Below are 14,399 nucleotides of genomic sequence, written 5' to 3' on the forward strand. Positions count from 1 at the left end.
GGGGCGGGGCGGGGCGGGGGGTTGGCGGGGGCAGGGGAGAGCAGGCTCCCCACTGAGCAGAGAGCTCGATGCGAGGGCTCCATCCCAAGAGCCTGGGATCATGACTGGAGCCGAAGGTAGAGGCCCAACCCACTGAGCCACCCAGGTGCCCCTAATAAAGTCATTCTAACAAATGAGTAGAACATGCTTTGAAACCGAACACTAAAGCAAAGCAGACACGTTTTCACACTTACAACTTTACAAACATTAGGTCCAATTATAAATATACACTTCATAAATAACTACCACTGGGTTATCCCGAACTTATCTGGACTACTTTGTATTAGCAGTTCTGTGGAGTCTAATGCCTAACTCAAGCTTCAGCTGAATCCCCAAACAGCCCTTTCCCAAACTAAATTACAACAGAGAAAACATGGTCCCGACCCACCGGCAGAAGGCAGTGACGCTCAAAGTTGCCAGGCTTCGTCATAGTCAACTCCTAATCCAGGGGATTAACACAAACTGCACAAGTCTCTGCACAAACGGTAGGGTTCCTTTCCAAAACTCGTGAGAAGGAAAAGACAGGACTAGGAAAAGAGCCATTTCTGATGAAAATCTCCCTTTTTCGTCCAGCGCACCCCAAGAGGGACCACAAGCCCAGCACAGGCCCAGCGCCGCAAAGAAGTCCGCCTTACGCAGGCGGACCAGCTCCCAGGAGCGGGGCCGTATCGCCCCGCGCACCCCGAGCGGCTCCAGAGCCCGCTCCGCATTCCCCACGGGAAAACAGACAGCCAGCCTGCATCGCCTCTCCGCTCCGCCCCGGGCGGCCCTACCCCGCCTGACGGCCGGGACACTAAGGAGAATCTCCGCGCTCACCATCGCACGCCTCTCCTCAGCCATCTTGGCTCCGCCCCCCCCCGCTTCGCGGCCGGAAGTTGGCGGTTTCCCAGACTACCAGGCAAACGGAAGTCATGGAGCAGGGGAAGCTGGGCGGGGGAACTAAAGCGGTCGTTGGGCAGGACGCTTCACCTGGGAGGGTTCTCGGGAAACCTGGACAGGGTGCGGTGCTGCTTCACCCACTGTTTGACGCTATTGGGCCGGGTGAGGGAATACAGAGGCAGTTCTCTTCCTCTAGGGCAACCCTTGACCGCCCTGGGCACTGCTAGAGAAGCTCGGGACCGCGCTGGCTGGAATGGCCAGACATAGCTGGGAAGGCCGCGCAATCCTACCCCCACTTTGCGTTTATTTCAATCCTTCCTGGAGTCCTGGTCCCCAGACCCTAGGGCAGAGAACCCCATTCTCGACTTTCACAAAAACCTCGTTTCTTAGCTTTCCCTAACTGAGGTCTTCGCCTCATCAGTCTCCCAATCTCTACGCCAGAATTTGCAAATCTGCTGCGGGTGGGCTGCATGTGATGTTTTTATTGGAAATACTTAAAAACCAGGAGATTTCACAAGAAAGCCAGAAACCTGGCCTCGGGGCATGTAAAGATACAATGGACTTCCATTCCCAAACGTCACTAAAACAGAGGTGAAAAACCACTTGGACTGTCCATAGGTTCGCCATTTTGCCACAATCCACTTCCTGACACACTTAAGCCGTTTTACGTTACCCATCTGGCCCCTGGTGTAGTGAGTTAAAAGCTTGGATTTTCCCGGGTGTGATCGTGGAGATACAGGTGGGCTTTGGAGTCAAACATGAGTTCTGAACTTGACTACGGCATGACATGAGCCAGTCATTTCTTGAGCTTCATTCATTCTCGTCCCTGGAACTAACCAGGTAGTGAACAAAACTAACAAGATCCCTGCACCCACAGCACCGACCTTAAAGCAGAGAGAGGAAATCAGACATTAATAACATAAGCAAAATTTATGAAGAACCAGTACACTAAATAAGAGATACAAATGGCTGTTAAACATGAAAGTGTAACTTTGCAAGGAAGAAAGAACATGCAAATTAAAGTTTCCAAGAGATACTTTCCACCTCTTACATGGCAAAGAAAAAAATTTTCACTAACATAGTTGTGAGGGAAACATGCATTTTTCATTTGTGGCTAGTGAGAATATGATTGATACAATGTCCATTAAGAGCAGTTTGGCAATAACTACCAAAATTTAAAATGCATATAACCTTTAATGCCCTTATTTCAATTCTAGGAATTTATTCTGTAGATATTTTTGCAGGAAATGACTTTACATACAAAGTTATTCAATGAAGCATTGTTTGTAATAACCAAAGCCTGAAAACAACCCAATGCCTAATAATTGAGGTTAAAAATTTATGGTAAATCCATACTATCTAGTATGTGAAAAGAGGCAACTATTTACATGTTGACATAGAAGAATTGTCAAGATACATTATTAACTGATAAAAACAAGGTGCAGAAAAATGTATATAGTATCTGTGTTAATAAAGAGAAGGCAAAAAGTGAGGAATATTATGCACATAATTGCTTGTCTACTCAGAAAATTTGTTAGATATCCAAAATGCTAAAAGTGATTACTAGTAAGGAGAACAACTGGATAGTAGAGAAATAAGGAAAAGACTTTTTAATCTATACCTTGTGTACAATTTGAATTTACCAAGTTGGATGTATTACCTATTCCAATCAGAGAAAATAAAATTAAATGAAAAGAACTACATAACTATATAATTAGAAGGTTGGTAAATGCTAATAAGAAATACAGAGTAGAAAGAGCAAATAACAGGGAGATCCAATATAGACTTGTTTAGACAGAGTAGTTTCCCTGGATAAGAGATTTTTTTTTAATGAAATATAGGGGATAAGGCATTAGCTTGGAGAACAAGGGATGAGGAAGTGAGCAGCCCTGGGGAGAATCCTAAGGCAAAGGAAGAGTTTGTGCAAAGGCCCTGAGGATGGAAGAAGTTTGGCCAGTTTGCAGCACAAAAAGACCAGTGTGACTGGAAAGAAGAAAGGGAAAGGGAGTTGGTTGCAAGAGGTGGAGAGGTAGGAAAGACTAGTGGTGCAGATCCACAGAGCTCATGTGAGGGATTTTATTCTAAGGGCACTGGAAAGGCACTAGAGAGTTCTGAGCAAAGAGTTACATGGTCAGACTTAAAGAGTTCGTGTTAGGTGCATCCGGCTGGCTCAGAAGAGCATGTGACTCTTGTTCTTGGGGTCATTGAGCCCCACATTGAGCATAGAAACACTAAAAAAAAAAAAAATTTAGTAAAAATAAAGAGTTCATGTTAGCTAATGAATCAAGAGGGGGATAAGGATTGATAATCTAGGAGAGACTACATGATAGTGCAAACAAAAGACAATGAGATAGGGAGGTTGGGGGAACCAGGTGGTGGGTATTAGAGAGGGCATGGATTGCATGGAGCACTGGGTGTGGTATAAAAACAATGAATACTGTTATGCTGAAAATAAATTTTAAAAAAAGATTAAAAAAAAAAAGACAATGAGATAGTTCATTTGACTAGAGTGAATGGATTCTCAAGGATGTTAGAAGGTAAAACAAATTTCCTGTGCTGTAGAATTGGATATGGGATAATGAGAGGAGGGATAGATATCACAAGAAATGACCAGGTTTCTAACTTTAAAAGCAACTGGATGAAAAATAGTACAGTCAATTACTGAGATGGGAAGTCTTAGGGAAGATGTTGGTGGAAAGCTCATAGGCACACTTCCCAATGTATAAAATCTCCCTGAAAGGGGTCCTGTGAGGACTACATGACATTCTTAATGCCTGTGTTATTAAATAAATATATATTGTTACTATTGTATGTTTATATATCTCTCCTTGGATCCCAGATCTTAGGAAAGAGATGGAGCACTTTTTGTGCAAGGGCCTTTTTTGTAAGAAAGTATGTTGATTTCTCAAATTAATAACTAAGTTTAATGTGCTTTAATTAGATAGGTAATTAGGAACAAATTCCTCAAAAAAACATAGCATCTTCACAGGAAGATCCCAGAATTACATAGACATGATTCTTACATAATAAATGGGTCTTCATTTCCCTTAGAAATCTTCCCTGGATGTAATTTTGCTTATCAGGATCGTATCAGTCATACAGCTGGTTAAGGCATTCAAACAAAATGACATTCGTCTTTTTCTCTCCCATGGTAGGGCTTAAGCAGGGGAAAGAAAGAGCTACACCCCCGAAAAAGAAAAGAAAAAAGAGGAAAGGAGGGAGGAAGGGGGGAGGGGGAAAGGTCTGTGCTAATAGGGTCTAACAGCCAGCTTTGTTCTGATGCCACATGCTAGGCAACTCTAGCACAGCACCTTATGCCTCTTATGTGGTACTGGGCCTCCCAAAATTCATACCACCAACTCCTTAAGTGTCAGCCAACACCTAGAAACACTATAAAATAACGAGAAGCTCCACGGACCTTCATGGAATATTTTAAATATACCCATTCCTGATACTACAGATATACTCAACAGTGAATGTGGGCAAAGGACTATACATTGCATTGTGAGAAAAAATACTGGCAACAACTCAAATCACCGGGGATTATTTACATAAACCAAAGTACATCCATACTAACATACATTATAGCCAGTAAAATACTTCAAGATGGTGAAATGATTATATGAAAAAAAGTAAAGTAAAAAATATGGTATGCTTCTGTTTCTTAAAAAAAATAAGGTGGGGGGATATTCACATTTTGTAAATAGAATTGAGAAGAAATTGCAAGAAACTGATAATGATGTTTGTCTCCGTACAGGGAGCAAAGAGGGCTATGGGAAATAGAATGGGAAGATGACTTACTTTCCATTGCTTACCATTGAATAAAATTTGACTTTTTATTATTCATTTATTTTTAATTTTATAAACTAGTTAATAAAATATGTAAATGAAACCACTTTGAAAATTCTCATTCCTAGAATTTGCTTCTCATTTGGATCTTGAAAATCACAAGAGGATATAGCTCCTATCCTAGCAAACAAAGAAAAGGACAGATTAGCTAGAAAATCAAAAATCTTTTAAAACCCATCAGAAAGATAAGGACATAAAGAAACATAAATGAACAGACCTCCAGAAAGTGCTAAGTCCTTCACAGGAGAGAAAGACCCATGGCTGTTCATACTCCTGGCTGAACTTTGCTGGGAAGAGGAATCCACCATAGGGCAATAATGAGAAACCAGTTGAAATTTAACAAAATTTTAACAGGTCCATATAGACATATAGACTGGCATGACATTTGCAACAGGAGGACCCAAATCCACAGAGAAAGCCTGCACCCATTCACCAATCTTTTCTCTTGGATCTTAACCAGGTACAGGGAGATAATAGATGAAAAGTGGGAGTGGGGTAGATAATAGAAGAGTTGAGTCCTTCCTAAGAGGTTAAGTGGAGCCTCTCGCAAGTGCAAGAGACCCATTAAAAATGAGGGCACAAAGGAGGAACACTAAGAAATCCATCAGAGGCACTCTTGAAGGTTAAGATTGGGGCAGGGGAGCTGAGAGACCCATCCCCAAAGTATGGTGGGCATTATTTCTTAAAGGCTAGTGTAGGGCACATACAGGAACTGAGAAAAATACCTTCCATACCCCGTTCCAGTGACCAAAAAAACCTGGTGGCTAGGTCAGTTTGTTCACAGTGAGACTTCTCACCTTTCCAAAGACTGATGACTTTGCTGAGAAGCTAAGTCAGATCTCTGGAATCTTGCCAACGTCCCAAACCTAGGACTTACTGAAGGGAAAGTGCTGATTCTGCCTTCAAAACATTTAAAACTAATGGATTAAATTAAACTAAAGCCACTAGGTTAACTGAGCCACTACTCAAGTTGGTTGAAAGAAAAATGGGCATGCCCCATTTTGAAGATAAGTAATATTTCCTTCCAATTTCTATTTTTTATGCAAAATGTCCAGCATACAATCAAATCAAAGGCATGTGCAAAAGCAAGAAAATAAGATCTATGGTAATGTCGGAAAGGTTCAATAGAAGCAGAATTAGAGACAACCTAAAGATCAGGATCTTTAAAATAACTCTGGTTAGAATGTTAAAAAATCTGGTGGAGGCCAAATACTGGAATCAATAGATAAGATAAGATAGGGTTTTTAAAAATAGCGATGATGAAAATGCTTTAAAAAATCTAGTGGAAATGTGGACAATGTTCATGAAGAAAGGGGAAATTTTAGCAGACACATGTTAACTACACAAATATAATGAATTGCTAGAAATTAAAAATACAATATCGGAGTGCCTGGCTGGCTCAGTCAATGAAGCCTGTGACTCTTGATTTCAGGATTGTGAGTTCAAGCCTCACACTGGATGTAGAGTTTACTTAAAAAAAAAGTTTATTTAAAAAAGAAAAAGGAAAATACAATATCAGAAATAATTCTTTAGATGGAGTTAACAGGAAAGCATTCAGGAAACTTGAGGACAGCTAAATGGAGAGTATCCAAACTGAGAACAACAAGAAAAAAGAATGTTGAGATCTGTAGGATAATATCAAATCATCTAATGTATGCGTAGTTGGAGTCCCAGAAGGAGAAGAGAGGTGAGACAGTATGGAGCAAGAGAAATATTTGAAGAGATAATGGACAAGAAATAGTCAATATTAGTGAAAAACATCAACACAGATCCAAGAGATTAGGTAAACTCTATACAAGGAGAAACATTTTTTTTTTAAAGATTTTTTATTTTATTTATTTGAGAGAGAGACAGTGAGAGAGAGCATGAGCGAGGAGAAGGTCAGAGAGAGAAGCAGACTCCCCGTGGAGCTGGGAGCCCAATGCGGGACTCAATCCCGGGACTCCGGGATCATGACCCGAGCCGAAGGCAGTCGTCCAACCAACTGAGCCACCCAGGCGTCCCAAGGAGAAACATTTCTAGTCAATCTGCTGATGATCAAAGATAAAGAGCCAATGTAATCATGGGAGGGGTGGGAGGGTGAACATACATTACCCACAGATAAATAATAAAAATAAAGGATGATTTCTGACCAAAAACAAATGAGACCTGAAGATAAATGAATGACTTCTTTAAAGTACTGAAAAAAGGGGTGCCTGGGTGGCTCAGTGGGTTAAGCCGCTGCCTTCGGCTCAGGTCATGATCTCAGGATCCTGGGATCGAGTCCCGCATCGGGCTCTCTGCTCAGCAGGGAGCCTGCTTCCCTCTCTCTCTCTCTCTCTGCCTGCCTCTCTGTCTACTTGTGATCTCTGTCAAATAAATAAATAAAATCTTAAAAAATAAATAAAGTACTGAAAAAAGAAGGAAAGGCCAAGACGGAATTCTAGGGGCACCTGGGTGGCTCAGTGGGTTAAGCCTCTGCCTTTGGCTTAGGTCATGATCTCAGAGGGTCCTGGGATGGAGCCCCGCATCAGGCTCTCTGCTCAGCAGGGAGCCTGCTTCCCCCTCTCTCTCTCTGCCTGCCTCTCTGCCTACTTGTGATCTGTCAGTCAAATAAATAAAATCTTTAAATTAAAAAAAAGCCATAGAATTCTATATCCAACTAAAATGCCACTCAAAGACAAAAGCAAAATAAAAATATCCTATGGGGGCACCTGGGTGGCTCAGAGGGTTAAACCTCTGCCTTCAGCTCCATGATCTCAGGGTCCTGGGATAGAGCCCCGCATTGGGCTCTCTGCTCAGCAGGGAGCCTGCTTCTCCCTCTCTCTGCCTGCTTCTCTGCCTACTTGTGATCTCTGTCAAACAAATAAAATCTTAAAAAAAAAATCCTATGACATACAAAAGCTGAGATAATTCATCTCCAGAGAAACTACAAGAAAAGAAATGCCCAAAAAAAGTCTTTCAGATTAAAGAATAGAGAGTCTAGAAATAACCACACACAGTCAATTGATTTCCAACCAAGATGCCAAGTCAATCTAGTGGGTGAAAAAAAATATTTTAAAACAAATGTTGCTGAAACTGGATATCCATGTTGAAATAAACCTCATTTTGAATACAAAAATTTATTTGAGATAGATCATATATCTAAATGTAAAACTCCAAACCAAAGATGTAAAGCCTAACACCACTGAGATGGATCATACACTATCCATGATCCACCTCAACATAAAACCCCAAATCCCAAAACTTTTAGAAGAAAATATGTTGTGACTTGGAGGTCATAAAACTATAAAAGAAAAAATCAGTAAGATAGACTATCAAAATAAAAATTCCTGCTCGTCAAAATATCCCAATAAGAAAGTGAACAGATAACCCATTGTCTACAACCAAACACCACCAAAAATCACAGCACATATATCCATTATAGGACTTGTATCCCAAATTCGCAGACTAATCGTCGTAAGATGACAATTCAATGGGAAAAGACATGAAAGATACTTCATGAAAGATATACAAATGTAAGGTAAGCATATGAAAAGTGCTCAACATCATTAATTATCAGGGAAATGTAATGTAAATTAAAATCACAGGTTATTTCATACCGACTAAAATGGCTAATAAAAAAACACTAGCAACAGTAAATGCTGACAAAGATATGGAGCAACTAGAACTCTCATATACCACTGATGGGAATACAAAGTGGTAAGCCACTTCGAAAAACAGGAAGGCAGTTTCTTAAAAAGTTAAACATACACTTACCATATGACTCAATAATCTTCTGCTCTTAGGCATTTATCCAAGAAATTAAAACATGTGTCCACAAAACAAAATTTTAAATATATATAATAATATACATAGCAGCCTTATTCATAATTGCCCCAAGCTGGAAACAACCTAAAAGTTCATCAATAGGAGAATGGACAAACAAATGGGGGTATATTTATAGAATGAAATACTACTTAGCAATTAAGAATAATTTACCAGAACATACAATATTGTTGAATCTTTAAAGCATTTTAAGTGAAAGAAGAGAGAGATGCAAAACAGGACATATTGTATGATTCCACTTACAGGAAGTCCAAAAGCAGGCAAAAAAATTCTTTAATGCTAACAATTAGAGTAGGAATGGGAGGAAGATTATTTGGAAGATGTACAAGAGAACTGCATGGGTTAATGGTAATGTTCTGTATTTTCTTTTGGGTTGTTATCACACAGGTGTATACATTGTCAAAACATCAAACTCAGCATGTAAGATGTGTGCATTCTATGATATATTGATTTCTATGTATCAATTTAAAATATAAGTGAGTGGAGGATTCCTATTCCAGGAACATCTGTCTCCAAACCATTACTGACCTATCTGATTTCTTCTCCTCAGTGTCTGTTCAGGGTTAGGCCTCTAATTATAGAATTTATCTTAAAGAACACACAACTGAGTGTCCCAAAGAAATACCATTTAGAATCTATGAAGCAATTTTGTTGAAACAATAGTTTATTTCCATTGGTTAGTGGGCAACCATTTGACCATCGTTAAGGCACTGACTTGTACTAATATGACTTCAACGTAAACAGATGATATAATAATTAACCTACTCTATTGCAAGCTATTAAAAAAAGTAAAAATTAATTCTTCAAAGGCATGTAGAACACTATCACTCTCATTTGATATTTGCAGCCATGACCTTCACAATGTTTCAGAACAGTTGCAGGATTTTTGGATACAAACTCATTTCCTATCCAAAGAAGGCATCTTTTCCCAAAGCTGTCAGACACTCAGTTATGTTTCCTTCTTTACTAGAAAATGCTTTAGTATTTGCTCTAGTAATGTAGAAATGAACCACAAGGCAGGGTTATATGGTAGGAATTTATTAATGAGCAAACAACTTTGTTCATACCAGGAAGACCAGCAATTAGGTTATAAATGAGCATATGCAAGAACTTACAATTTTAGAGCATTCCATCAGAATGTCTACTGCCCAAGTAGGCCCACAAGAGGTGCTCCATAAATGCTGGCTATCGTTTACGCCATACTCCCTCTGAGCAAATGATGTGACCTGCAGAGGGAGGGTACACACAGGGAGCCTCCCTGTGAGAGTAAGCTGGGAAATTCATTGAGTGTTTTTATAATCTAAAAACAAGATTGTGTCCCTCAGAAAATTTAGGATGAAATCCTACTTTGCATGTTTGCTCAGTCCTCAGGAATCCCACCATGGCGCACTGATTCCAGAGAACCAAATCCTCACCGTACAACCCCTAGAGTCACAATTCTAAGAAACAGCCATTTAACGCACACTTCAGTGGCTTCTAGGGCATAGTTTTGTTCTTCCACATACAGAAACCAACTTCAGCCATCAGAAGGCAAGCTAAAATCTACAAAGCAAGGGTTCAGCCTAGAGAGCTCTCTGAAGAATTAACTGTCTACTATACAGAGTTAATTTTACATTCCTATGATCACCTTCAAAACTCCTAACCTGAAAGTAACTTGAATACCCTATGGCAATAGCAGACAGCTTGAAAAGCAAATACCAAACTTTTATACAGGTGCCAAAGAAGACACCAAGCCGAGAAATGTTACTCTGTGCATAGGAAACCAAGTCATCAGTTCACAATAGGTAAGATTGACCTTCTGAAAAGGGTTTGAGAATATGAAGCTTGCTTCTTAACTCTCATTAAAACACTAGGGTGGTTCTCAAATGTGAGGCAGAAAAAGGCATACTTTGGGTCCTTCTTAGTAGAGTATCTGAGGCTAACAACAAAAGAAACGCTTTGAATGAAGAAGAGCCAAAAAGAACAACTGGTCATTGAGTCTCCAGGGCAATCTAAGGCTGGAAATCCCTTAGCCAGTGTATATAATTTTAGCAGATACTTTTGGCCAGGCTGTCTGAAGCAGCTATTGTGATAAAATACTGTAGCGGTCAAAATGTGCTTCCAGGTTGCCACTGTCTGGGGAACCTTGGGCAATCCATTGAGTCTATGTTGAATCAGGGTTAATAGCTTCCCACAAACCAGGAGACTTCTTTGTTCACTGCGGTACCTCCAGCAAACAGCGCCTGATACCGTGGGTATTCACTGAAGGATTTTAGGTTTGAATTTACATTCAGCCATATACAAAAGGAATACCTCAGGAAAATTACCTTTTCTGAGCTTCTGTTTTCTTACTTATAAAATGGATATGGTAACATCTGTAAGATTTTTATTTTTTATTACTTTTTTATTTTTAATCTACACTACACCCAATGTGGGGCTCACACTCACAACCCTGAGATCGAGGGTCACATGCTCTTCCAACTGAGTCAGCTGGGATTGTCAATTTAAAAAACACAGGACCTGAGTGTGTTAGCCACAATTGTCTATGATTGTAGATAATCATAAGTAAGTAAGTTAGCCACAATTGTCTATGATATATTAATACTTTATATTTATTTTAAAAAGAAAAATTTCAGAGCATTTTGGTTTTGTCGAAGACAACTTTTGTGACATGCAGCTAGCAAACCATGACCTCCCAAATCTGCCTCCCAACCCAGAGAGGTAAGCTCTCAGGAACCACATTTGTATAGATGATGCTGGCTGTTGGGTTCTCTCATTTGTCTGGCACAGTTAATATGTGACACCTAGAGCTACAGGGTAGCTGACAGGAAAAGCAGAAGCTGTTAGAATGGTGTGGATGTACAGATGATACACAATGCCCATTTAGTTCCTGGATCCAATCCCATCCTGCCTTTAGGAGTCTACAAGACAGCTCTGGGTTTGTGTGTTTTTGGGTTTTTTGGCCTAAATTAGTACTAGCATGCTTATTATTTGTAACTAGGCTTTCTTTTCCAACTAATTTTCTTTGATTCTCAAAATAACCCCATAAAACAGACAACAGAGCAAGATGGAATGAACATGTGGAATTAGACAAGCACGACCCTGCCATAAACTAATTTTTGAGTGAATTAATTGTCTATGAACCCGTTTTCTCATTTATAAAATAGAATAGCAATGTCTACTTTGTTTTAGGGCTGCTTATAGGATATAGATAAAATAAGGCATCTGGCAAGAAGCACTCAGCAAGTTATAGCTCCTATTAGTATCCCCATTTTACAAAAGAAAAGCCCATAAAAAACTATGGCTGAGAAATTTAATATTTTTTCCACCACACCAGATGGGGAATAAAAACAGGAAAATCCACTGTTTTAACACACGAGAATGAAAGCAACAATGAGAAACTTGAGACTCAAGTGCTCTGAATTTAACTCTCAGTGATTAAATGGAATTGTACATTGGCTTGGCACAAATAGCTTAATGACAGCTTTGCTTATAACCATTCAACTACCTTTGCTCAGATTCTAATTTACTCCCCAGATAGATTTCTCTCCCTTGGGAAGATAATATATTGCCAGCTTATGTAAACTTTCTACTCTGCTTGTCGGTTCTATTCTTCTTTTGGTTTTGTGAAATGAATTATGTTTTCCAAGGTGGACTACATACCAGAAATCTGACAAAGAACAAATTGGGCACTTTGCACTAGACCCTTGGAAGACAGCAAACCACAAAACCCAGGGAGAGCCTACAGTATAGCCCTTTCCTGAGCTTGTGAATTTGCCACAGGATCGTTGTCCTTTATGACCTAGAGTGCTCACCTATACTCTTTCCTTGAAACTATACACATCTAGAGCGACTGTCCCAACCTTGTCTGCATGTGTCAAACTGTGTTGCATAATCATCAGGAATGGGGTAAGGATAGGACTTTTAAAATTACTGATGCCCAGGACACAACCAAAGTGATTAAATGTAATTGCTATGGGGTGCAACCTAGGCATTAGTTTTTGTTCTGCCTTTTAAGTGATTCCAGTGTGTCAGATGGACAGTGGCATGCAGTAGCAAGCACAAGATTAACAAAAATTGGAAAACAGTATGGCCCAAGTTTTTTCTTTGACCTACATTTAAGAATATTGTGAATTACCAACATCTCAAAATTGAGAATTCACGTAATGTGTATTTCAGATGCTCCTCTCAGTGCCCACTTAGCCCACAGTGGTCTATTAAAATATTTACCTGGCTATTGGAGATATGATTTTGAGATGCCTGTCTTACTTGGCACCCCTGGATTACTGTAATAAAGTTGTGCTTTTGGTACTGCCAGAGCTGCTACATATCAATGTGTGTGATTGGTCTATATACTAATTGGCTCCTACTCTGAAAATGGCCCTAACCAAGCGTATCTGTAGTTTGTTTAGTCGGAAAACTGCTTTTCAAAAAAATTCTCATTTTTCCCAACCTGCTACTGCCTAGAGAATGGCCAACAGTCGCCTTAAAAAATGATTTAATTCCACAATAAGCAAATTAAAACTCAGAAGTTGTCTGATTACTCCTACAATAGGCACTATTTATTCCCAGTTGAGCATTTCCAAATTAGTGATTTCATCTTGGGAGATGAAGAAGCAAAATCCTTAAAATGAACCAGAAATACATCAACTTTATCCCCAAAGAAACCTGACAAAATCTGAGGGGCCAAAATCTGAGGGAACACTTTTTCCTGTTCCTGAAGGAGCCAAGATTTCCCCATAATACTCACTACTTTTCTTCTTAAAGCCCCATATGCCATCCAGTTCCAAGAAATGCTGAAAACAATCAAATTTTGGCTGTTTTTTATATTTTCAGTTATCACTTATAAAACAAATTCTATAACAAGTTCCAGCAGGCTATCCAAAATTCTTTATATTAAAAACTCACTTGAACAAATAACTAGACCAATTAACTGCAAATTGCTTGGCCACTGTATCAAATCAAAGAATGCTGAACCCTTTACTCTCAACTATCACAAGTGATGGTCTTCCCATGAGGACAGTCCTAATCAGCAAGGTGGCAATGGCTATTCTTTCATGGCTGGTTTCATTTGACTGGGCAAAACACAGAGCCACATTAGTTGAAACTGCATCAACAAATCAAAGATCAGAGACAGTACATAACATTCCTCAAATAGCAGCAGTGACAGGCAGGCATTTATATAGTCTCTTAAGTGGTTTAAAAGCACAATGCTGTAGTTAAGAGCTACCTTTCCTGGTACTGAATGCTAGGTCATTCTGAGACCAAATTAATATACAAAGAGGTAGTACAACCTTGATTGAGTCTCAGATAGAAGAAACTGAAATCTTGGGCAAGTTACTTAACCTCATTGAGCCTTATTTTCTTCTTTTGTAAAACAGAGCAATTTCTACACCTCCGTAGACAGTAACAGAAGGTAAAGTGCTTTGAAGATAAGAGTGATACATGAACTCTCGTAAGTACAGATCCAAATAAAACCAAATTAAATTGTCTTAAAATCTGGATTTGGCTAGAATATCAATGATGGAGATCTCCAACTTATGGGGACCTTCTCTAAGAAAAAACTCTCCCTCCACCCCTACAGGAGACATTCCAGTAGCTTTTAAGAGTGAGCTAAATGGAAGCAATGTAAGGGAGTTTAAATGACTTAAAATATTTTATGTTTTAAAAATTGACAAAAAATCTGAGCATCTAATATCACTGTTACAACACAAAGAGCAATTTAAATTCAATGTTCAAGACAGAAATTGGAAAGCTTTCAGAAAATGCTCTGAAAGCTTCATTAACCAAGTTAATTGTTGGGGATGGTCTCATTCACAGTTCCCTGCAAAGAAACGGAAACAAAT

The 14,399-nt window shown here is 39.5% G+C and overlaps 1 protein-coding gene across 1 annotated transcript in view; it reads right to left on the bottom strand.

Annotated features, from left to right (window-relative positions):
- The window catches only part of LOC111153170 (Bardet-Biedl syndrome 4), a 59,288-nt gene extending 58,418 nt beyond the window's left edge, over positions 1–870 (bottom strand). The window contains exon 1 of the mRNA XM_022511997.1: positions 856–870. Within this exon, the coding sequence (XP_022367705.1) occupies positions 856–858 (3 nt within the window). The 5' untranslated portion in view covers positions 859–870. The remainder of the gene's footprint in view (positions 1–855) is intronic.
- Positions 871–14,399: the final 13,529 nt, after the last annotated feature.

Source organism: Enhydra lutris, unplaced genomic scaffold (assembly GCF_002288905.1).
Source record: "Enhydra lutris kenyoni isolate GAN:26980312 unplaced genomic scaffold, ASM228890v2 scaffoldscaffold31, whole genome shotgun sequence".
Classification (NCBI taxonomy): Eukaryota; Metazoa; Chordata; class Mammalia; order Carnivora; family Mustelidae; genus Enhydra; species Enhydra lutris.